Source organism: Aphelocoma coerulescens, chromosome 7 (genome assembly GCF_041296385.1).
Source record: "Aphelocoma coerulescens isolate FSJ_1873_10779 chromosome 7, UR_Acoe_1.0, whole genome shotgun sequence".
NCBI lineage: Eukaryota > Metazoa > Chordata > Aves > Passeriformes > Corvidae > Aphelocoma > Aphelocoma coerulescens.
Window position 1 is genome coordinate 10,711,343 of NC_091021.1, and position 25,668 is coordinate 10,737,010.

General features: G+C 39.1%; 1 protein-coding gene across 2 annotated transcripts in view; it reads right to left on the reverse strand.

Annotated features, from left to right (window-relative positions):
* Nucleotides 1-24,699, reverse strand: part of PGAP1 (post-GPI attachment to proteins inositol deacylase 1) — a 35,498-nt gene extending 10,799 nt beyond the window's left edge. Inside the window, exons 1-23 of one of the 2 annotated variants that reach the window (XM_069022064.1) lie at nucleotides 24,518-24,699; nucleotides 20,165-20,318; nucleotides 17,009-17,184; nucleotides 16,215-16,386; nucleotides 14,975-15,135; nucleotides 13,364-13,416; nucleotides 13,136-13,202; nucleotides 11,953-12,058; nucleotides 10,175-10,230; nucleotides 9,976-10,059; nucleotides 8,561-8,610; nucleotides 6,786-6,837; nucleotides 6,498-6,575; nucleotides 5,524-5,599; nucleotides 5,171-5,244; nucleotides 5,038-5,089; nucleotides 4,285-4,351; nucleotides 3,301-3,409; nucleotides 2,906-2,944; nucleotides 1,741-1,834; nucleotides 1,009-1,099; nucleotides 597-794; nucleotides 239-371 (exon numbers count right to left, since the gene is read on the reverse strand). In XM_069022064.1, coding sequence (XP_068878165.1) covers nucleotides 239-371; nucleotides 597-794; nucleotides 1,009-1,099; nucleotides 1,741-1,834; nucleotides 2,906-2,944; nucleotides 3,301-3,409; nucleotides 4,285-4,351; nucleotides 5,038-5,089; nucleotides 5,171-5,244; nucleotides 5,524-5,599; nucleotides 6,498-6,575; nucleotides 6,786-6,837; nucleotides 8,561-8,610; nucleotides 9,976-10,059; nucleotides 10,175-10,230; nucleotides 11,953-12,058; nucleotides 13,136-13,202; nucleotides 13,364-13,416; nucleotides 14,975-15,135; nucleotides 16,215-16,386; nucleotides 17,009-17,184; nucleotides 20,165-20,318; nucleotides 24,518-24,670 — 2,295 coding nt within the window. In that variant the 5' untranslated portion in view covers nucleotides 24,671-24,699. The remainder of the gene's footprint in view (nucleotides 1-238; nucleotides 372-596; nucleotides 795-1,008; nucleotides 1,100-1,740; nucleotides 1,835-2,905; nucleotides 2,945-3,300; nucleotides 3,410-4,284; nucleotides 4,352-5,037; nucleotides 5,090-5,170; nucleotides 5,245-5,523; nucleotides 5,600-6,497; nucleotides 6,576-6,785; nucleotides 6,838-8,560; nucleotides 8,611-9,975; nucleotides 10,060-10,174; nucleotides 10,231-11,952; nucleotides 12,059-13,135; nucleotides 13,203-13,363; nucleotides 13,417-14,974; nucleotides 15,136-16,214; nucleotides 16,387-17,008; nucleotides 17,185-20,164; nucleotides 20,319-24,517) is intronic. The other variant, XM_069022065.1, reaches the window with a different exon arrangement.
* Nucleotides 24,700-25,668: the final 969 nt, after the last annotated feature.

Consider the following 25,668-nt stretch of genomic DNA (forward strand, 5'->3'; position numbering starts at 1 on the left):
AGTGGGCCTATGGGACCACATATTTCTTTGAAAGAAGCATTAAAAAAAGAAGAAAAATTGTAAAAATTACAAGACTATGACACTGATAAATTAAAAAAATACCTATTTCAAGTACGAGAATAATAACATTTCTTTTATGAATAAAAAAAGGTAATTTGGATTTTTGCTTTTAACCTGGGGTTAATTCAAAGCACCCAAAATTTTCAATTCAGTTACAAAGTGTTTAGCCTTTCAGTACCTTGAACAAGTATTGAAGATAAATAATGAGTATAGCAAATGCACCACAAGTGGTCCAGCTAAACAAAGCAAGAGATATCATCCCACAGAGTCTTCTGGGTGTAATCAACTTATCTTTTTGAAGTACAGTAGGTCTAAAAAAAAAAAAAAGAAACAAAACTCCTGTTGTACTTCTTCCCAGACATCAATTCCTGCTTGCTTTCAAACCCAGATGTCTAAAATCATGTATAAATTCAATCTGCTCAGAATTCAGTCTTGCCCAAGCATTCACAGAGAAGCAAACAAACAAAAAAGAAAAACAATTGTCAGGGTCAAAGTCATCTAGAAGAGCATAATTATATAGCATTGTGTTGTTTTACCTAATCAGAGTTAACCATAATGAAGAGAAGAGTCTCAGAGATGTAGAGAAAAATACTCCACTCCAGTAGGCAATGCCTGTCCCAAAAAGAAATAGAATCAGGGACACAAGGGGGAACCATGCATCCTGACTACTCAGAACAGCAGCATCCACCTCTGGCAGTGACAGTGATTCCCATATCTCTCTAAACCAGTTAAACCTGCCAAAAACATGAAAGCAGTATTATTTATCACTTCCAATTGCTCTTACAGTTAGATATCTATCAACTACTCCTTCTATTACAGTCTTTCAAGCAAAATAACAGTCAGGTGTTCACAGTGACTACAGATAAAATAATATTCCTCCCCAGCAACAGTTTTACTCAAACTTCTGTTTTGGAAACTGTTTTAAACAAACAAATGAAGCAAACTCACCCCTGCAGAAACACAACAATGCTTATAAGAGGTTCTACTTTGTAGGGCTTTGCTGTCCTAACTAGTTCAAGGGAGAAGTCTGAACACTGGCCTAGAATGAAGAACAGAGAGCATCTGTAGTTACTATGGTGTCATGAACTTTAACAAAGACCATCCACAACAAAAACTAAATTCAGACAATGGTAAGTTGACTTGAAAACAAGATAACTGTGTCTTGGAGGAGTGCTGCAAGGCTGCATACTGCACCACCAAGGCCTTCCTCCACTGGGTCACCCACATTAAGGTCATAAGTTGCAAGAGCTTCTAGAGACATTATGGAGTTTGTTACAAACACCCCCTGAATTTTAATAAAAATGCATTTTGTCTGAAGACATGGCTCAAACCTATTATGTAAATCTCATCTTCCTGCAAGAAATAGTGTTTTCTGCACATTAACAATTTATTTTAAATTTTTGTATGTATTTTTAAGTAGACCTACTGTGCAACACCAATATTTCACAGAGAAGGGACTGCAATTCAAAATAATAAGGAAATACTTTGCTACAACACAATCTTGAAGAACTACCAGCCAAGAAAAAATGAAAATGAAGAGCACAGATCCAAGTGTTTCCATAAGCTGAATGATACTCAGCTTAAAAATTTCACATCTAGCTAGTCTTTCATCAGTAAATTTGATAGGCAATTTCTCTAAAAACACTTCTGACAGAGAAAAAATGATTTTTATAAAGCTACCTGTTGATCTCAATGTGCTCAGTTGTCCTCCATAAGTAAGAAGAATATTAGAAACAATATAGACTGGAAAAGCACCAGCATGGAACCTTACTATCTGAAAGAGAAGGATAAAGGGATAACTTCATTTCTATCTATTAAAATGTATTAAAAAAACATATACACAAATATTATCATGAAGAATGATAATGAGATTAGAGAATCTTTCTTAAAAGATCCAGTTTCTCATTTTAATGCATAAGTATTTGATAACTTCCAATAGCAATTAATGTTATAGATGAAAAATACTAGAATCTCTCATAAGCAGCTAATGAAACAGGTTTGGATAAATTATCAAATTAGAAACAAATGGGGTTTTTCCCCAGTCAAGACAAGTATGAAAAAAATGAAGTATCACATTTCAGAAAAATAAGTTTAAAACAATTTAAAGGCCACTTTCCAAGCCAAATCTGCATATAGTTATATATGCTTTTAGGCAAAGAATTTTTGGAAGCAATTACATACATGTATTAATTGGCTTCTACACTCTCAAGTCATGATTAATATACCAATAGCCTATAAATTCTCGTAAAAAAACAACAAACTGAAAAATCTTTGCTCTAAATGCATGCATTCAAGTAGAGAACCTTGCCAGTAATATTCCAGCACTACACTTAGGTGCTTGCAAATTAATTACTTTTTAGAACCAGAGAACTGCAGATGGCCAGTCTATTTTTACTGATCCCCATGTCAAAAGGTATTCTCCATTGATAACCAAAGTAGATTTGTTGAAGAGGAGCATATGGACCTACTTAGACTTTTTCCCCCAATTTAATTGATGCCAAATGTATTTTAAAGTTTTAACACTACTGACTCATCAGGCAAGAAAGTTAAAGTGACCTACAGTGTCGTCCCTTCACAGATATTGAGCTCACCACAAAGCCTTATGCTCCACATTTACAGCAGCTCTTTAGAGCTAGAGAGCTCTTCCACTCCTCTAAGGACTGGGGCCTGACATTCATCCAGGAGGGATGCCTTGCTAAGGGACAAGGTTGCAAAATGATCATTGAACCGTGCTCCTTTTGGCAGCAAAAAGGAATCTAAAGTGCCACAGTAAGGAAGGGAGGAAGTAAAAATGTCTACAGATGCTACTGACAAAAAAACCCAATTTACTATTAGGTTTTCTTACTTGCCCAAGGACCTGTAGAAGCGATGTCTTCAGAATTACCTTGGAAAAAAAATATATATTGTTTTATACAATCATAAGCATAAGTACAAACTACTTTAATTTTTAAGAAGCAAACTTAAGTATTAGAATACAGTAATCCCTCAACTAAAATGTACAACACCTTACTATTGACATTTTAAAAGCAAATGCTTTAAAGCTTTAGAATCCAACTTTCAATACTAATCCAGCTGCTGCAAAACACTTGCAACACACACTATGTGTCAAAAAGGCCAAACAGCCTGCCTTTAGATTTGCCTAGAATTGATTGAGATTAATTAGCTATGGTTTAAAAGACTGAATCATGCAAAAATTATCCAGCAATGCAAACCAGCTATAAATTAGACTGTATTACTCACTTCATACTGACAGTCTGGGGAAGAGTAGATGTTTAACTCTGGAAGGCTGCTGTCATTGTGAGGCTGAGCAATGTGCAGTTTGGCAGAAATCTCAGCAAGAGATGGAACTCTGAAACAGCAACGTACATGGTCACTGCTGTCCTTACAATCAAGCAGAAAAACCAAACATGCCTCAGTCTTCCACAAGTGCACACAAAGCAGATCTACTACACCAAGGGTCACCATAAGCTGTGAGCAAAATAGTGTAAGGAACTTGTTTATCTTGTCACAAAGAACTACATAACATCCTCAATTCCCTCTCCTCTGAACCATCGAGGGATGTGGTACTAAGGAAAGCAGACAAGTTCAGTGAACACACTGCCTCACAGAGCATGCAAATATGCTGAGTGCCAAGAAAGGGAAGGACAGATCCTCAAGAATACAGTTCAGTTCCCTGCACATATGCTGCTGCTGGAAAACACAGAGGGTTGGAAATGGTGAGGTATCCTTAAGACTTCTAAAATAAACTAGAAATACAGTTTTCCAACCATCTAAAATACAGTCAGGTTGTTCAGCTTCATTAGTGACACATATATTTCAAGCTGTATCATTTGATTTTGTCAGGACTATGCTGCTGAAGCGAACATAGGGCTTCTGTGTGATGCCAACCTTGGCTTCCAGGAAGAAGCCAGCATCCAGAGCAACCACTGTTCTCCACCCATGAGGGAGTCAGTGATTATCCTGACAATTTCAGACCAGAACATCTGACTTCTTTTTCGAGAAAATTAGTGAGAACCATTAAACAAACAATTAGTAGGTATTCTTCTTCTAGGAAAAATCAAAACAACTTTGTCAACAAGGGCAGAAAGGTAAATGAGGAAAAGACATAGAAGCCAAACACTTAAGACTAGAGAAGCTGTCTCACATCAGAAATATTACCACAACAGGATAAAAATATTCTTCAAAACAACATATCGAGAAATTATTATTTGCTAAAGTCCTTACTTTGCTACAATTATTGAGTCTTCATGTGACCAGGGGATATGAAGTCTGTAAATACTAGGTTTTCTTTCTGAAATGGAACAGCATTAAAAAATATAAGCTTAATTAAGAACAAGATATTTGAGAAGAACTGTCTCTAAAAACTAAAGGGCCAGTAAAACAACGGTGGCACACAGATCACTACACGGAATCACTTCCATTGCAGTTACATTACAATCCACATCACAATGCAGATCAGAGCAGTTACCAGTAAACAAAAATGACATTTTTAAACTCAGGCTGTTACAGGGCCAGACAATGAGACAGGAATTTTTAAAGGAAGAAGGGTTATGAGAAGAGTTCTGCTTCTCAATATGAAACTGAAACCTTAATCTAATAAAATCCATCACTGTCTTTTTTTGAAACAGGGTCATTTAGCAACCCATCCTGTTTAAGCTTATGTAGCTTATGTCCCATTATCAGCAAATAAAAATCCTAGCCAAATGTGCTTTACTTGAGAAACATGTTCAACATAAGGCATAATCCTGCTGGAAGTTCAACTTCCCTTCCCTGGGAAGTAATAAAAACAAACATTAAAGGACCAATTCCTCATTTTCAGTGAGCTATCCTTAAAGTGGGAAGTGAGAGATATTAGCAGACACATTTGAACAGATTATAACAGTATGGCCTAAACTCCATTGCATGAGAGGACATTTGTTTCTAAAAATTTTCAAGAATTCATTTTATACATTTATACTTTAGAAGACTTCTATTTACCTTTGAGTGACTGGCAGTGGCTCTCTATATAAATTTTGAAAGCTTGATATATCTACAACACAAAAAAAAGAAGTCACTCACTTTTCTCCAAACAATGGTTACATTACCTTAAAAACATAAGTAGCATTCTTACTTGGTTGAAGTGCTGGAGCTGTACATTGTAAAGTAATCCAGTTGAATTTAACAGAATTTTGCTTGAAGAAAGCCCTGTAAAGGATGTAATATTTTCACTTATCTAATAAAATTATCTGAGAACTGACTACATTTTCAGATTTTTTTTTCCAGGAGAATTACATGCGTTCATATCTGTTAGTCTAAACCCCCACGTTTCTTTTTTCTTTGTCTGTTACTAACAAAAGCAGTGCTAGCTTTAGTGAAAAACAACCCCCAAAAACCTCCTGACCTGACATTTTTAGGCAAATTTATTTTCCAGAGGTTAGTTATATTAGTTTTCCATTTTTTTCAAAAGCAACGTGCTGTACTTACCAAATGACATAAGATGTGTTACAGGGAGCTGTGCTGTTCTGGAATCCTCTTCGAAGAATTCACAGCCCAAAGTATACTGCAATTCAGGTTATTAAAAACAGATCTAAACCAAGCACAGACTTGGAAAGGCTTTGTACTTGCCAAATTACATTTCCCAAGTGATCTCTCCTCTATCTTTGCTTACCCTGAATGTTGTGCATCACTAATTTCACTGCAAGATGCCTCTGTCACAAGTATCTGAAGATACACTCAGAGAACATTACATTCACTTGTGCTGTGAATAATTTCTTGGATCATGGATTACTATACCACAGACTCAGAGACTGTATTTGTGTCACAGAAAGCAATGCCAAACCTGATTAGATCAGAAATTCCAATTCAGTATTCTGCCATTTCCAGGACTAACTGGAAAGGCCTGCATCTTAAGTCTGCAAATGTTCCTCTTACTGAGATCCTGAGAGCCCTTGATGCAAAGATATCCATCTCATTAGTGAGATTCAGACTATTAAACTCTGCACAACTCAGTCTACTACATTATTTGTGGTCTAAGAGTTTGCAGAGGTATCTGACCTATGCTCCCCAGAATCCAGATGTGGTGGGTTCATTTCTCTCTATCCTCTGCTAACCTGGGTAAGAGACACGACTGTTCAAAGGTATAACCACTCAGGAACACAACCAGAGTATTATGAAAAACAAGGACTACTGTTAGAATCTCCAACAAGAACTCTAAGAACTGATTTGAAAACTATGGTTTTGTACATGTTTCAAGTGCTATTCATGCCTTGTGTTGGTATTTTACCAAAGTGTTTCTGAGCTTACAGAAGATAACAAAAGCTACCTTCAAACCACTCTATGTCTATGGTTTCTCAAAGCAACTTAGCACATATTTAATAGACTTCCTTTTCCTCCTATCATAGCACCTGAAAGTTATGAATACACTAAGCAAGCAATTTCTGAATGTCATATTTTTTTACCTTCTTGCCAACTGCGGGTGGTACCTGAATCACAATGTGGGACAAAGAAGGATAGTCTTGAAGCTTCAGCATTACAACCTTAAAAAGGAAAGGAAAAAAGAAAAAGAAAGAAAGAAGAAGAAAAGCCATTACTGAACATACCCCTTTAGCTCGCCCCTTGCCAGTTCCCAGTTGTCTACCTCTGGAATACAACTGTTCTAATGCTCCAAAGAGAACAGCTCCTTCCCCTATGACCTGCAACTACCCCTGGAAGCAGCTCTTCCTCCTACAAGTTAAGCACAAGCTTACCTTGGTGGTTGGAAGTAACTCAGCTCTCCAGGATAAATCAGCAGCTTCCAGGCTGTAAAAATTCATGCACATTAAAGGATGAGCATATTCATTATGCCAGCCCAGCATTATGGCAATGGATTAACACACCAGCTTCTCTCTCGCTCTCTGGATTAATTTTAAATTGAGAAGAAATTTGGGTGTACTGCTACCACAGTAATTTATCAAACTACAGTCATTTCAGATAGTGCAAATCTTGTTTGTGCAAAACCAAGCCAAGCAAAGCTCCAAATGTGTCATACAGAAAACCTGCAGCACTTATTAGCCAGGGAACTTCAGACACAAAATGAAAACTCTTCATGAACTAAAACAGCATTGGCATTGAATTATCATGCGGTTCTATTAGCAACTTTTAAACATCAAAAGTACAAATTTTCCTATGGAAATATCTAAAATACACCATATAAATGAAAACTCTGTTAGCTTTTAGAGAGTTTGCAGCAGTTCTAAAATGGTGTGTACTTATATTGAGTTAAGATACTGAACTGCAACACGTCCATTCAGTCACTTCAAGTTTTGACTTTTTGAATACCAGAATACTGCTGTTTCTCTAAATAGTGTTCATGACCTCAGGACACAGTCCACAGCAAACCCACTATTATTAGATCAGGTTTAAGTAGCAGTCCTGAACTAGGCTAACCTGCACTTGATGCTGATCAAAGGTTATTCAAAGGAATAACAACCAACTTCTTGGATCAGGAAAAAGTAATTATGACATCTGGCTATCTGCTGGAGGCAAGACTCTGGCTGCACACCTCAGTGATCCCAGAACAGATAAATACTCTGCTAGTTCAATTTTGCCTGGAAGCTCTCCCTAATTTGAATGGTAGATTGAATTTGAGTTTATTTTACAAATGTAAGCTAAGACAATGTTTTAAATCCATTTTGTAATGACTGTCAAAACAAAACCACTAAACCACCCACACTTCTAAGTATTTTTCATATGACGGTAGCAATTTCAAAAAAAGAAAAAAAGTAAGACATGCTTTAATCCACTCTTTTGAAGGCTCTGAGTGACATTTGATGTCTTTTGTCATAGGAGTCTAAAGAAACAGAATCATAAAGTTGTTTGGGTTGAAAAGGACGTTAAAAACCATCTAGTTCCAACAGCCCTGCCATGGGCTGGGACACCCTCTACTAGACCAGGTTACTGAGAACCCCATCCAACCTGGCCTGGAACATCCCCAGGGATGGGGCATCCACAGCCTCTCTGGGCGAGCTGCTCCAATGCCTTCCCACCCGCACAGTGAACAACTTCTTCCTAATATCCAATCTAAACCTGCCCTGTCAGATTAAAGCCACTAACCCTTGTCCTGTCACCACATGCCCTTGGGAAAGGTCCCTCTCCAGCTCTTTTGTAGGCATGGCACTCCTCACTGAGCTCCACTGGGTCATGGAACTGTTGAGCCCAACTCTTTGGGTGTGACCATCCAACTAGCCACCAGCAGCACCCAGGTGCTACAAACCACCCAGCTCTGGAATCCAGCCCAGAGTGTCAGCAAGGAGCAACAGGAATGACTCCTCACTGCTATGAAGGTCAAAAATACAGCTTCATGAAGAAGAATATCACCTATTTTAAGAAAAGCTATTCTTTCCTGTTTTCCTGAAAGCATGAATTACTTACAATAACAATTTTACTTCCCAGTCCCTTCCTACAGCGGGGAATTTATAGGCTTTAAATTCAAACAGTCTCACAAAACCTATTTGAATAAAGAACAGGAGCTGTTTATACTCACCACATCGATGAATTAGTGTTCATGCAGCCATAAATCCAGCTATTTGTGTCCTGTAAAGTCATTACCATAAAACAGTACATTACCTATGTGTGATTGCATTTATAAATACATTAAAATACTGATTCTTTACTTCAAACAATGCAGGGGTTAAAATTGACGACAATTAAAAGACTGATTTTATAATCTTGCAATTACAATTGCAAAGACAGACAGGTGAAGCTTTAGAGTGAAAGGTGGGGGTTTCTAGGAACGATTTTCAAGAACTTCAGTTTGCCACCCTTTCCAGTTATGAATAAATACAAGGTTAAGCAAAAAGCTTTCATAATTTCTCTTTAAAAAATATCCATCTTCCATATCATGTTTAATCTCTCCTAACTAAAAGAAACATCTCAAGGTACTCTTTGAAGTAGTAGAGGAATACTTCAGATATTTAATGTTCTACTGCTCCGTCCCTTGAGAATTTAAGTGTTCTGAAGTGACGGCACCATGATGCAACTCTCAGACATTGTTTGGTACCTCCCTCCTCTTCTCAAGCTGTACTAGGCCTGTCTTTCAGACATTGTAACAAAGGCAAAAGTTATCCTGTCAAAGCACAGTTAAGATCACAACATACATGTAAACACTGAAGTTGCCACTGAGAAGGACAACTAGAAAAGCACCAAGCACAGACAATTGCTTTTCACAGTGGTGGTATGAATGCCATCTTTGGCAAGCAGAGGACTGGCAACAGGAACAGGCAGGATGGAACAGGAAAGCATCTCAATTTTCTTGCCACTAATGTAAAACACAAGATTTTGAAAAGTTTATTTATCCATCTTCATCTTGCCAAGAGATTAAACCCATTCTCTTATAAAAACTGAAAAAAAAATTGGCTGAATGTATGTGTCTTGAACTAAAAATACAAGAAATGCACATTATGGTGTCTCCTCTCAATAGGAGACAACCGAGATGGTGCTGTTTCCCCATCTGTCTTCCACTCACTTTCCCTGCTCAGCAGAAGATCTCTGTAGCCTTTCAGGCTCACTTAAATTTTATTATGGGAAAGCAAACCTATAAACAGCTTTCCCAAATCAGAATTATGGCAAAAAACACAGCAGCACTAAAACCAGCTTTTTCCTTCAAAACCATCAATACAGAACTGCACTAAATGAAAGGACAAAGTAATGTAGAGCTAACCATAAGAGTCAAAAAGAAAACATTTAGGGTTCAGGTGGCATTGAAGGTTTCAGATCTTGAACACTAAGTATGACATGCTAAAACACATAGTAGCTCTGACATGCATTAGGCTGTGACTGTAAATGGATGGCAGCAATTTCAACAGCTGTTCAGTAACTGTCTTAAAACTGCAGCAAATGGAAATTAAAAAACCACATCTTTATAAATGAACTCCAGACATTAAAGAAGTATTTTCTCACCAACATACTATTTTCACAGTAAACATGACTGTATGATTTTCTGTGGCTTGCAAGAGGAAATGTGAAATATTTTCCATCAGAATCCTTAAAAAAAAAAAAAGGGTCATCAGTAAAAAAAGCCACAAAAACCCCCCAACAGAACAACCCAAACAAAAATAAAAACAAACATAAAAACACAATGGGGGGAAAAATCACTTACATTGTAGACTGAGTAAGTCCATTTTGAGGCTTTGACTGTAATCCACGTGAAAGCTCCTAAAAATAAATATTTTAGTATGCTGCACTGCAGGAACAGTTATCCTTATATCCAAAATCCTGTATTTTACTTATCACTGAGGTCTTATCTCCTATCTATACATGGATGTAAACTTTATGTGCTTTAATCAAATCTGAGGATTGCTACTGCTTACAATTACATGCAACAGTTATCATCAGTTACATAGGAAACAATAAAGCCCCAGGATCCTGTTACTAAATATAACGGCAAAATAAAAACCCCATGGATCTTGAAACAAAAACCTAAAGGCAACAAAACAAATAAACCGAATTATATAATTACAGGGTGACTGATTAATTATAAGACAACATTAGAAACAGCCCCAATCTTTGTTCCTGTCAGCCTTTTAAAAAAGCTGATACAGAAACTTGTGCAGAGGCACATCACCAAAGTGAATAACATACAGAAAAAGATAGGAGCAGTTTAAAGATATGGCTAGGGAAAAAGAATAAAACAGTAATGAAGAGATCAGAACACAAACAATGCCAATTGTCATGCAAGGAGGTTGTATCTTTCTTCCATGTAACAGAGTAGCAAGTTCACAGAAATTCAGCTGCCAGGAAGTCACCACAAATAGGAATAAGCAAACATGAAACCAAATTTAAACCATTTCTTCCTTATTGCTAAAAACTGACCCAAAAAAGGACAACTCCCCCCAAAATATCAGTTTCACAACCTCTCTGGTCACTTGTTCCAGTGTCTGACCACCTTCCTGGCGAAATACTTTTTCCTAATAGCTAATTTGAATGTCTTCTGTTACAACAGGATTTCAACTGCCTATTGTGCTGTCACTGTGAACCTCTGAGAAAAATCTAGCTTCATCTTCTCTCCAATTCTTCATTAGGTAGTTGAAGACAGCAACATGATTCTGCTCCCCTCCCCCCCAGCATTCACTTTAGGGTGAAAATCCTCAGTTCACTCAGCCTCTTTCCTCATTTCCTATGCCCCAGGAATTGCCTGTTTTGGTGGTCTTTTGCTCCATGCTCATTTCAGGAGGTGCCAGTGCATAAATGTCTTCTTGTAAGAGGGTGCCCAAAACTGGACACCAAAGTACAAGCTACATTAGTACTTCTGCAATGTCTTACACTGAGAAAATTCCTGAAATAAAATGGTTTTCATCAAATGGTTCAGCCCACTTCAGCAAAATAAAGCTGTGCCCCTACAAAAGTTGTGTTTAGTCCTTAAGACCCCACACAGTCAAAATCTCTCACTTTTAACTCTGGATCCTTAGGAAGGAACTTTACAAGGAAACCCTTAGTGAATTGTTCATTTTACCCTGCCATGTCATGGGAAAAAGGAAGTGATTGATGAAGCAGGTCTGAATATTCAGGATTTCCATGAGTAGCACAAAACTAACACAATGCTCTGCAACACCCAGCCTATCCCTCTTGCAACCACTGTAGATTAGACTGCCCTCTTGACACCCAGTTATTCCCAGTTTCTAAGATTTTCTACTGGACAACCTAGTGTAAATACACTCCTCAGAATCCAAGCTATAGAAAAGTGACAGATTTTTGCACCTACCACTGTTAACATCTTTAATACCAAAACCAAACAAAAGCAGATTGTTTAGGTCTATAACCCGTATATCGTTTTAGTTTGTCTGAAGGAGGACAAGGTGTATTCTGAAACTTTGTTAGTGAGAGGATATTAACAAAGGAGTATCACTGAATGCTGTTCAAAAGAGAACTGCTACACACCTGTGAGTCCTGTAAAAGCTTCAGGATTTTCCTCAAACATCTTTGCAGGGTGTCTCACAAAGTGGTGATTCAGTACAGACATTCTCTTCTTTGGATCCTCAGTTATCTAAAACGAGCACATTTTCAATTTTTTTACCAATGCATATGATTTAAGATCATCATATGATCACAGCAAGCAATACAGTTTTGTGGGTGGAAGGCAGGAGAGATTGTTAGAAGACATTGTACCCTTTCTGTTCTAAATTCAATACTCTGAAGTGCCATCCATAGTCCATCACTGCAATACAGAGAATCTACACGTTATAAGGCATAGCCAAACCTTTCATAACATGAGGAAACCATTCCATTAAACTTTCTTTATAGACACTCATGCATTCTTCCTGAAATGACATTTAGGCCAGACCTTAAGAAAAATTTTTTTACGTTTACTAATCAGAGTTCACATATCCAGCTTGCTACACCTCTTTGACTATTTCAAGCATCCAAGTAGCTGTATTAGCTACCCTGGGATTCACTTTTGTTTGGGGTTGGGATTTTTGGTTTGTTCGATCAGTTTGGTTTTAGTTTTTCCAAATAAATCTTCCAGGACTAATTTTTGTTTATTCCACTTTCCAAAACTGTGGCCATTACAACTGATTTCTAGAAAGTTTTACCCCTTAGCACAGTCAGTGCTACAGAACAAGTGTACTCCTCTTTTTGTCTCTCTAAATCACACATTAAAATAAATACGCATGAAAAACTAGAGAAGTCTGTCCTGAAGAGCCTCAGAGGGACCACCTGAAATCCTTCCTCTTCTACCTCTTGGGCTCTGCTCTTACGTACACATCGAGAGGTCACATTCACAGCTACAGAGCTAACAAAATTTGTTTATCCTGGTGCAAGGTCAACTGAACCTGCTGCTTTATGGAAGAAATGTTTGGCCCATAGCTCAGCTCTAAAGCATCAAGCAGTCAATAATGAAAACTGAGCTAACATCTTGTTATTTCTGACACTTTGGTCAAACAACACAAAGCCATGGGATTTTTCAAGTGACTGGTACAAAATGCAAAGTTTTCTCAGTATGACTTAGAAGAATCAAAAAGAAGTTTCCTGAAAAATAGGGAGATATTTGTCCTGATTAAGCATTCTGGGATGGAAGAAGAAAGCGTGATGGGTAAACACACAGGAGATCACATATACAGACCTGCCTTGTGTTTTCATCTATGAGATCAAAAAAAGCTCTAATGGTAGCCAGGATCAGTTCTTTGCACCTAGAAGACAGAATAAGTAAAATTAGACCCAGGGTGATAAAACTGGTCAGAACAGACTTCACCATAATATTAAACTGAAGTTAAATTATGGTATAAAGTGATAACAGTAGAAAAGAGAGCTATGCACAGTCAGTCAATTAACCTCTGTTCCATTATCTTACCACACTATGGAGAGATGGTCAGTTGAGGCCCAAGCTCTAGGCACAGCTGAGCTCTGTTCGGGTGAAGGAAAAGGTTAAGCTTTTGTTAGTACTCAGCCTTCTAAAATTATATGGAAACCTTTCCCCTCCTTATTTAAACATATCTGCACAATTATTAAAAAGAACAGCCTTTATCTTAAGAGTTTCAGAGCTTAGGGTACAACAGAACAACTTCAGTCACAAATCTTGCAAGCACTGAAGCACTTGTAAGATGGAAATTATAAAACAAAATGACCAAGTTATCTGTGTTAGATAGCAGAGACTAATGGTGAAAGGGCAGATAATGGAGTGGAAGAAACTTACCAAAATTTCTTCAAAGACTGCTTCTATGACTAATCTTATTATTTTAATAACTGATCCTGGCACATGAAAATAGCAGCATGCCAATGAAAGCTGTTGTTGAGAAACCAAGGGCATCCTCAACAGAAAGAGCCATCAGAGCACCACGAAGAAAGAACTGGACAGTCTGAAGCTATCAATTTCTGTAAGTGCATTTCATGCATTACATTTTAGGGACTAACAGTATCAAAAACACATCCCACAAATGGAGCTCATCAACCTATTGCTCAACATGAATCAAGTAAACGATGAACTATTAATGCACTAATCATACTTGGGAAGAAAAAAACCAAACTGAACAGTAACAACCACAACACAATCTCCAAAACGGAACAAACACAAACCAGAAACAACTGGTACCACTACTCATGAAATCTCATGCAAAATTCTGGTCACCAACACTCAAGAGAAATGAAAATAGAGCAGATGCAGAGAAGGGTTACTAGGACAAAGGGAACGCAGAGTTAATGCTCTTAGCCTAGCAGGATCTGAGCTGAGCCTATTTATAGACAGCTTTCTGTACAGCACACAGGGAAGTAAACACCAAGGGAATGACAGCTATTTCATATAACATTTCTAGCAGATGTCAGAAGAAAGGCATTAAAAAACTGGCTTGTGCAGTAAATGGAAGTTGGAAATTACAAGTTTTCCCCCTCCTTGTGAGTATTTTCCAGCTTCTCCTTGTAGGGAAGAGGTTGAAGGAGAGGGGATGGAACAATAAAGCTAAATACTTTCTGATGACTCTTGATTAATTTTGAAAGCGTAGCTGCCTGAAAAAGCAGAAAACTGGACTTGATGATCCTCTACATCCTATTCCTAAATCTTTGAAAAACAACTAATGCAAAAAGAAGGTGCCAAGCCAGAGCTCTCTTATAAAACACTCTACTTCTGTACTGCACATTCACCTTTCTCCATATACACATCTCTTGCAAAAACATGGGGAAATAAAACCTGAGTTCTGGAACTGAAGAAGTGCAAGCAGGTGGTGAGAAGAAACAGTACCAAGTGGTAGATGATTCCCATCAGTGCCACGCATACTCCTCCCGTGGAAGCTCATTTATACTACATCAACTATTTATGATTTTATAACCATACACTATTTAGTGTTTTCACATGCAGTATTTTCATATTTATTTACACTATGCTGTCCATATAGACACTGATACATGCATTACATAAATAACTATCTAACATAATTCCATGCAAAACCAAAAAAACAGTTTGCTTTTTTACCACAACAGATAAGGCACTGTCATGTTGACTCAATCTCGGTAGAAAAGCCAGTCCTGAACGAACTTGGTAATCTCTGAATCCTCCCGCCACAGAAAGGGTAGTTAAATTTCTTAAATCTTGGGCCTTTAGAATCCAATGATTGTTTACAGCTGTATAAAAATCTATAAAATATATTAAAATCAATCACAGTTTTCCCATAAACCTATTTGATATACAAAAAAAAGCTATATAAACGTTAACTAAAAGTTTATGTAAGCCCCCCTAGAGACATTTGAGCTCTGATTATCACTTGATTCATGTAAGAGAGGAAAATTATTGTTTTAACCCAAAGAGGTAGCAGTTAGGAAAGATAGATACACTTTTTATATCAGCTGAGCACATATATTGTTAGACTAGCAAACCATAGGTTTATTTGAAGGACGGACACAGATTTACTTGAAGTCTGGAAACAGTCAGTAAGGAAGAAGCATTGCACTGAAATCAATTGTAGGATGGAGAATTAATACAAGCACAATAAATCAAATCCAGCAGCTAAAGATAATCCATTCCTCTTGGGTGTCACAGAGGATAGTGAAAATTAATGTCTGTTCCCTTTCCTTCACCAATTCCCTCAGTATCTACACGTAGCAGCACAATTATCACTAAACACATACTTAATCAGTATAGTTTAATCAAACCTAGCTTTTCAGGAAGTGTATAGTACATGCGGAATACTTTATTTTTATGCCACAGTTATTTAGGTGAGGAAAAAATAAGTTCTTTTTTGTAAATTTTTAAAATATGTAATTACATCTATATTTATATTCTCACCTCCACAACCTTTGGGTATGAAAAACGTTAAATTTAGCACCTTCTACAGAACTAACACTAACTCATTTGATAAAGATAAAAATCTTTACAGAGGTCAAGTTTTTAAAGAGGAGGGGAAAAAAAAGGAAAGAAAATATGTCATTCACTGGAAAGCTTACAAATTTAGTAACATGCCCTGCAACCTATTAAATAACAAATTATTGAGAGCTTCAGGCCTCGCACAGAAATTCAACTCCACATAATCCATTTTATGTAACACTTGACTTTCTCTGAGTATCCCGGCACTCTCAACAACCTGAGTAACAAAGAAACAGATTGACTACAGTAAACAAAGCAGCACATTTTGCTGTTGATTTGCAAGAATCTCCCCACTGAAGTTTGAGAGGATCAATAAAGAAATACAATGTAATTAGACAAGTGCAATACTCACCGGTAAGATATTTGTCTAAAGGCATTACAGGTGCAATGTGAGGTGTGGCTTGTGTAATGAGCAGGTTTATAAGTTCAGGCTTAAAATTCTTCAGAGTGAGCAACGCTCTTGCAACAAGACCACCCATGGAATGCCCAACTATTGCAACACTGCTGGGTGCAAATTCTTGATCCTTAAACAAAGAGCAATCAGACACATCAGGATCAGATGTGACATTGAACTGTGCTTATCGCTTGTAGACTTTTTCTCCCTGCAAATTAACTTATGGTCTTTCAAGGATAACATTAACTAGTATCAACTTAGCAAGCTTACAAATTGAATAAAAATTTACTTGCTATCTCGCAAAAATGTGCTTAATATGAAGTATCCAGGTCAAAAGGAAATACTGTATAGCCTGTGTAAGCTTAATAAACTTATTTTAACTTCTGAGACTTTTAGGAACAGAGGACATCAAAGAACTTTCACAGAGAAAACTGGATGTAAAGCAATGCTATATTAATATTTCAGTAAGCTACAGATGCTTACATCTCTACTAGAAAAAGGCACACATTGTGCATGGAAGTATTTATTTAGAAACACAACACAGAACCTCACCAAAGCTCTGGGATTGTCACAAGTACTAAAAATCTGTAAAAGAAAAGCAATTCTCTCTTGCCTTATCATCACCTTCAAGTATCTACACACATTATAAAGTCTCCCTCCCTTACTCATCACTCCAGTTTTGCAGCAGGAAAGGCAGCCCAGAATTCCATTCCCAAATGGAAGTCCATTACTCAGCATGTGTCACTACTCACCCTGTACAACTTAAGAATTACTTTTATGCATTCATGCACAAACTTGGTCTGTCGTTGCAGGCTACCACCATACAATGCAACCAACTCCTCATTAAAGTTGACACTGAAGAAATTAAAATGATACTTGAAGTCAACATCTTCTGCTTTTCTAAGTGCAATGGAGCCAAGGGAACGTACTAGAAAGAGAAACCACATCAATTAGAACAGTCCAACAGTCACTGCTCACCACTATCTTTAGCAGAAAAACACAAATACATAATTGATTAGGAAACCAATACATTAAATCCATTTTTCATCTCAAGCCATTTATAAAAGACATTCAAAACCAAACCATCTCTTTTCAGCTTACTCCTGACAGCAGAGATATTTTATGTCAAGAAAAAATTTAATACAATGATCAAGGATTATGTCCTTCCACCTTAGGGCTGCTTTTCTCATCTCATTTGCACCCTCTTATTGCCACCAGGACAAGAAGGCATTCTTGATTTCAACTGTAGGGGCATTCCTACTGCTAGGCTTTCCTAAAACTCCTTTCAAGGCCATCAACTCCCAAATACCACTAAGATAAGTATGGGGGATTGCAAAACCAAACCCTAAAGGACACTTGTCCATCTAAAACCTCGAGTGAGAAAATGTTCACGCTACAAGGTCTTGCTTTTGACCTGTCTTCCCTGTCTAGCCCTGGCTAGCATTTAATACAGCATTTTGTGTGCAGAATTGTCCCCGAGTTTCCATGGAGACAATGCAGGATGGGAACAATAACAGCTGCAAATAAGAAGGCATGGTAGCAGAAGAAAACAAAAGAGAAAGTCCCAAAAGCGTCTATATAAAATAACTAGTGATGGCCAGAAAGGTCTGCTCAAATCCAGCACAGAGGAGCAAGATTCTCCTAGAGCACAACAGGCTGAGAGAACTGCAGAAGCCTCCTTCTCAGAAAAGTCTGCTACAGAAATTAAGGTGTGAAATTTCAGACAAGCTCATGAAATGGGACAATAATATTTATGAAGTACTTTATATGTTCAAGCATCCAAACAGGTATTATCAGCATGATGAGAATTATCTGGTTTGTAGTCAATCATTTCACCAATTCTATCTATATCTAATAAGCAATAAGACCAAAATGATTTGAAAATAACTGAAAAGTATTTAAAAGGTCAAGTATCTTACAATGACTTTATACCTCGGAGTTCATGGTAAAAGGAACAAGAGTATTGCACAAGAGTATCACAAGGCAAGTATGACAGATTTCTAAAGAGAACTCAGGATCTCAGTTCTCCAAGTCTCAGGTTCCCACCCAACAACTAAACCAGAGCATCTTTTACTCAAAGTCTGAATTTTGTACATTTTACAAAATCCATTTTAGTGCCCATGAAAGACGATGAATGAACATTTCAGAAGTGCCTGTAACACATCAAAACCTCCTGAAGGTAGGTTGTGAGTGAGCTTCTTCTTTCAAGTGAAAGGACAAGAGAAAATGGCCTCAAGTTGCACCAGGGGAGATTTACATTGGAGCTTAGGAAATGTTTCTTCCCCAAAAGAGTGATCAGACATTGGAACAAGCTGCTCAGGGTAGTAGTGGAGTTGCTGTCCCTGGAGGCTTTTAAAAGCTGTGTAGATGTGGCACTTAGTGATAGGGCTTAGTGGTGGGCGTGGCAGTGCTGGGGTAATGGTTGCATCCCATAATGTTAAAGGTCCTTTCCAACCTAAACGGTTCTATGAAAATAACAAGGCCAGCAAAGGCAGCAGCAGCACTTGTCTTCACTGCTCAGCAAATATGAATATATTTTAAACAACTATGAAAATTGCAACAGCAACAGCTTCTCTGCTCATCTAGGCATCAGAATGAAGTTATCTCACAATAAAAACTGAACAAAGTATGGATTAATATGAATTAATTTTAACAAAGGTTTTGCAAAATGCATATATGATTTATTGCCAGTCTCCATAAATCCATTCCAAAAAGAACATTTTAAAAATATTTACTGCTCCTATAGCAAGTAGTACTTCTATTCACCTAGTTTGTTCTTCAGACATTTCCTTTTGATTCCTAAAATGCCCTGAAAGTACCATTCTATATCCTGCACAGTGATGTACTGCCATGTTTTTAGAGACAGCATTAATTCACAGATTTGCAATATTTGATGCACAATCACAAAAGTCCATATGGCACCTCTCATAATCATTCTGTTTGTAATCTTCTTTGGATGCTATTGTGCCTGGAAGTCTGTATGGTTTTTCTGAAAGCACTAGTTGGTAAAATATTTTACACTGTTATAAGCTAAGCAAGCACACTCTGAAAAAAACCAACTCTGTAAAGGTTCTCTGAAATCTGGTAATATAATCATCAAGTTTAGTGCTAATATGAGGAAAAGTTATCACAGTAAGGGTTCAGACTGTGCTGATTTTCCCCACACACACATCCATTTTTCTAACATCATGAGAGTGTTATTTACTGTCTCAAAGCACATTTTAGGGAACAAAAATATCAGTCTGACAAATCCAGACTGGAAGGAATAGCAGGTACCAGAGTAAACGCTGAAACACAAAACTTAATGTACCATTAGCTTTGGCATTTAGAATGAAAAATAAAAATGCTTTAAAACTATTACTTCTTTTCATCTGGAGCCTAGAAATGTAAGAGGGGAAAAAAAGAGGCTATATGTAAAGTGGGAAAATGATGTTACTGAAAAAAACACCACTACACAGAGATATAGGGAATAATTAAACTAGAGGGCAAGCTTAGATGATGCTGATTTCTATAGCATGTAATTCCTTTACATCACAGATGACAGATGGTTCAGTTTCTTCTAATCAAATTCAGGTCGTGTTTTATTTGGCATTAACTGCACTAAACATCATTCAAATCAAAACCAACGAGATGTTTGCAATCAAAAGAACAGCAAGGGTGCAGTGCTGCCAGAGGACAGCATAAAATGTACTGTTTCTGGCTTTCAAAAGGCTTATTCCAGAGAAATATTACATCTTAACCATTCAACTGATTTCAAACAAAAAGTATTTTGACTGTTTGAAATTAAGCATAGACTAATATGATCAACCATTATGACTCTGTCTGGTATTACTTCAAACAGAAAACTACCTAATGCATAAATCTGAGAGCTTTTTTATAACAAAGCTATAACTCATCTAAACACTTACCTTGTTTGTAACTGCCAGCATTCCCAGGAAGAAAGAGAACTGGAATTCCTGTTAATAGGAGATTTTTGTTTTCTTCAGCATAGTTCCCTTCTCCATAGAGATAGAGCTCATATGCTGGGTATCGTCTGGCTGTTTTCTTGGGTAATTTTATTTTCTGTTGCAGAAGTTAAAAAGAAAACAAACCCCTTGTTTATAGTGTTATGAACAGGAAAATACAGTTTGTTTATAGTGTTATGAACAGGAAAATACAGTGGCTATCCAGCCATTTAAATGATCTGGCTTACGTGTTTTTATTTTTATGGTTTTAAATTACAGTCTAAAGAATACAGAATGAAAAACTGGGTTTGGCTTTAAAAAAAAAACCTAATCAAAATTAGAATATCAAACAAACTGATTAAATAGGTATTACTATACATAATGAATGGCTGCAGTTACTTACTCTAAACAGTGATTACCTTTAACTAGCTTTGAAACAAACTGCAAATGAATGCAATTATGTATCTATCAAAGATAAATATTTATCAAAAAAATTATGTATCTATCAAAGATAAATTTACTTTACATTCATAAAGTAAATCCAGGCTTACAATACAAGGGGGGAAAAGGAAAAAAAAGGCATGTCAAAACCCAACCAAATCTGCCAGAAGAGGAGAAGCTGAGACCAGAAACTGGGGCACATGAGTGACACTAACTATTCCTGATGGTTCCGGAATCCTTTCCAGTCTCAGAACAAGGATATGACAGCTAAACCTCGAGAGCAGCGTGGTGTGGGTGCCTGTCAGATGGCACCTGTTACCTCAGGGTCAATTACACATGCTCTGCGAGTTCTACTAGCCGAGTTTTACAGAGATGTCGCCTGCAATGGGAGCTTAAACAGCAGTAACCACCCCAATACAGCTCAGCAGAAAAAAAACAAACCCGTGGTACTTTGGGGTTTTTCTGTTTCATTTTCAGGGCTGGTTTTGTGGTCTGACAAACCACCTGGTTCTGTAACAACTCAAGGTCTAATGTGCATGTCAGCTGTCACCTTAAAGAAGGCCGTATTTCTTCTACTTCTTAAGAAGAAAACAAGTAAACCCCTAACCCAGCACACAATTGATTCACAGGATTATGATTCTCAAAGAGAAAAGAACAAGATCTCTTTGAACCCAAAGGCTAGGTGAGGATTAATCTTACACCAGTAAGTCAATCTCTTAAGAGTCATATGACACTGTCTTAATTAAATGTGTTCTTGCTTACTACTTATTTGGTTTAACTCCTGCATGGAGGTTTGTTGGTTTATAACTCTTGAGTTTCTAAGATAAAGATTTCTAAAACTTTGACAAGTGCAAATACACTCATGCCAATCTTTGACTAATTATGTTGCAACAACTGAGGGACAAACAAGATAATACAAAAATAAATGTATTAAGGCCTAATTTATAATTTAAGGAAACACTTTTCCAGAATAAAGTCAAAACTAAACTCAGTTTTGCATCAGAAAGCCCCTGTAAAGTCTCTCTTAATTGTTTCCTTGAAATAGAAGCATCTTTTTTTTCAAATATTTCATTGTTTTCTCTCAGCCACATCTACCATAAAGGTGATTTAGCTTTAATTCCACGCCCCTACACTCCTTCCCTTCCCCTGTTCTTCTCTATCTCTCCTCAGCTAATGACTATTTTCTTTCTTCCTTGGCCTTCCAATTCTTTTGGTATATTGGTTATTTGCAAACTATTTTTATGATGTTTGAGATATATCTATATATTCTATGAGATATCTATGTGTGTATGTTATTTATAGTATTTTAATTATCTTGGTTCATTAACACAATAGAGAGCGTGAGTTAAATTCTTTCACTGAGAACAAGAAAATTTAAGCTTCATTCAGGGCTTACGTCTTCAGATCATCCTTTGGTCTTTCCCTTTCTCCATCATCTTGCCTTTCCAGCTTCACTGATCTCACTCCTCTCTCCCATTCTTATTCCTTTCTGCTGCTCCTTTTGCACAGGCTTTCAAAATTATGTGAAGAAAACTTCAGCAGTTCCCATTACTAAACTAAGAGCACCACTGAGATGTGCTTGTATGACTTCCTGACAGATCAAATCAACTGTTCATCCACAGTAACTTCCTGGTTCATTGTCTTTTCAAAATCTTTTAGGGAACATAATATAACATGCTGTTCTTCTTGGGGTCAATGTCAAATGCAAAAACCACAGAAGCCATGAGAATTGTACTCTCAGAGTACTGTCAGAATACTGGGGGGTTGGTTTTTTGGTTTGGTTCGGGTTTTTTTTGTAAATCACAGTATTGAAATATTATAACAAAATAGCAATGCGTAACTCCAAAGGAAGAGAGACATTCATGTTCCATGACAGTGGGTTTAAATTGTGAAGTCCCAAGACATTGCTTATGTAATCAGTTGTAGCAAGCTACAGCAACTTTTTACAATGTCAATGCAGGCTTCTTTTTTCACCCTGGTTCCCAAAGAAATTAGGTTTATGTGAAAAAGTCCTCATTATTAACTTCTGAATCTCACGCCAAGTACAGCTGAACAGGACAATTCAAACACTGCAATTTTACAACTCACACACAAAAAAGATGTTCAAGTATTAGGCTGACTGTGAGCTAACCCACACTGATAGACACAAAAGAAATGAAACTTCTTGTTTAATTGCTCAGTTAATTGTTTTGTAATGTGATACCAATCCGGAAGCAAGGACAGGTACCTCCCACCTGAAACTCCTACCCTGGGATTTCCTAGTGAAGGCAGCACTAGACAGACAATAGACACTTCCAGCAATAAAGAGGTACTTGTAAACTATAATGCCTTAGCAAACCCAAACGAATTCACCATTTGCCCCCCAGCCCGAAGTGCTGTTTTCTGCACAGTAATAGGGATTACTCAGGAAACAGAAATTCCAGAGGGCAATACAGCCAGCTGTGACTTGCATCTCCTGCATGGAACTCCTGCTTTCCTTTAAGCCTTGCATCCCTTACCAGCACAACACCCACCTAAAGATGCTTGGAGATTAAGCCCTGACATAATGAGTAAATACAAAAGATGTGGTGGCAGACAACAGTCTCAGGCACCCGCCAATAACATCACACAGATTTTGCCAGTAACTTTCTGTTGGTTGGCTTCAGATTGAAGCTGAAGTAGGTTCTGACTGCCAGGAGATCTGAAAACTTGTCGCGTAGTATTTAAGTATTTATAACTGCTTAAACAAATTTGTTCTACAGCACTGACAAAACAATCCCTGTAGCCATACCAAGTTTCTCTTTTGTAGGCTAAGACGGCTGTATCAAGGTTAGTAGATCCAAAAATTAACTTTCTGCTTCACTACCAATTAAATTCTTGCTTTTAGATCTTCCTTACTATGCAAGCCAGCTTGCAATCTATTTCTGAACAGCGTGTTATTTAGAATTAATATTTTTTCAACATAAATTAGATCTCAGATAATGAAAAATGAATGTTCAGAAGTCAACCAATTATGTTTTAATAAGAGAGAAAATGTTGTAGTAAGAACTACTATCAAGAAGAGAAACTTTTCTAACAACTGCATGCTGCAGTGTTAGCAGCGAACTTACAAATATCCATTTACATCCTCCAGCGATTAAACCAGAATACCGTGTGGAAAACAGTGCCAGCAGCAGTCCCCTCTCTGAAACTGATCCCAGGTTTTCAAAGAGACTTCTACAAGGCTCCGTTAGCAAAACAAAAGGGACGTCACACGGATTTACAAGCTCTCCCATGTATATTGTGGGACATGCCACCTCCAAAGACTCACCGAGAAGACTTCGCACCACTGTTCACCACCCTGAAAATACACTAATAGTCAAAGCTCCGTTATGCGTTTTTTTGAGACACTGGTTACTCCACACCACGAAGTCACGAAAAGGGCCATGAAGCGCAAGGCTTGGCCTCCCGAGCACTGGCAGTGCTGTCAGAGGAGCTGGCCCAGCCTCTTCCTTTGCCAACGCCTGCATGAGCTTCTGCCTTTCACCAGAGCTACAGGTACCTCTAGGCATTCGCAGGTTCGGACGCGGGCAGGTTTCTCACCGGTGGCAGCACGGACCGCCGCGCTGGGTTACAGGTGGGCAGCTCTTCCACTGCTCTCTGCCCGAGGGGCAGCGCCACACGACGCGGGCACATCAGTGCCTCCTGCCAGCCCCCGGCCCCGCACACGCCCCAGCTGCCCGTGCCCCATTTACCGCTCGCCGCTCCGGCACGGCGACGAACCCCGACTTAGGGGCTGTTCTCCTTCCCCAGGGGAGCTGCGCCTCAGGCTCCCGGCTCCGGGCTCCGGCCGCGGCGGGGCGGGCGGCAACGCCCCGGGAGCGCCAGGTCCCACCTGTTACACCCCGCCGCACTCACCAGGTACTCGGGGTACTCGTACATGTAGGTCATGCTGCACCGGTTCTCCTCGTAGAGAAAGAGCACGTCCCGCACGCCCAGCAGCACCAGGGCCGCCAGCGCCCCGTAGAAGAGCGCTGCCAGCGCGGGCAGCCGGCGACCCGCCCGCCCCATGGCGCCCCGCGCAGCGGAGCGCTGCTCCCCGCGGGCTCCCCGCGCACACGGGCACGGCGGGGCGGGGCGGGGCGGGGCGGGAGCGCCGCCGCCCGGGAGGCGGAGCGGGCGGGCGGCCGCCTCAACCTGGCGGCCACCGCCGGCGCCGGGGGGCGGCCGCCATGTTGGGGAGGTCGAGCGGCCGCTGGGCCGAGGGGCCCGCCCGCCATGTCGCGGCTCGCGGGGGAGGCGTGTCCGCCATGATGGGGAGGGCGCTGCGCCGCGCCGGGGCTGTGAGGGAGCCGGGGCTGTCAGGGGGCCGGGGCTGTGAGGGAGCCGGCGCTGTGAGGGAGCCGGGGCTGTGAGGGAGCCGGGCTGTGAGGGAGCGCGGCCGCTCGGCCCCGCAGCGCTCCGGCGTGTCCCGGGGGCACATTCACCCCCGCCAGACGCCGCCAGGCCGCACCGCGGGGTCGCGTACCTTGCCGAAAACAAAGCCGCGCGTCCCGCTAGGCAGGTGCTCCTACAGCCCCTGCCCTGGCGGGAAGCAGTTCAGTGATAAACGGCCATAAAGCTACTGGCACTCACCATCTGAAAAGCGCTGCTGGTGGTTTGGTTTTGTGGTTTTTTTTTTGTTGTTGTTTTTTTTTTTGTTTGTTTGTTTTCCTTTTTGTGTGTTTTGTTTGTTTGCTTTAAGTCAGGTACTTTTAACACCTTAATATCTCTCACTATCTTAAGCTCTCTGCTGCATTTTAGTCCCTGTGGGACTGCTGCCCCAGCTCACTGCAGAGCACACCCAGCAGTGTGGGTGGTGCTCACCACGGAAAATAGTAAAATATTTAATAATTAACCGAAAAAAACCCACCCCTTACTGTGGCGTTTTATTTTGTTCCCCCACCTCCTCCGAATCTACAGAGACAGCAAAATCAGCTTTCTAAGGCAAGGGGTATTTACATATGAGGGAAGTACGAAATAGCTAACATGCAGTTGCATTTCTATCCTCACTGCTGAATACTTAAGCC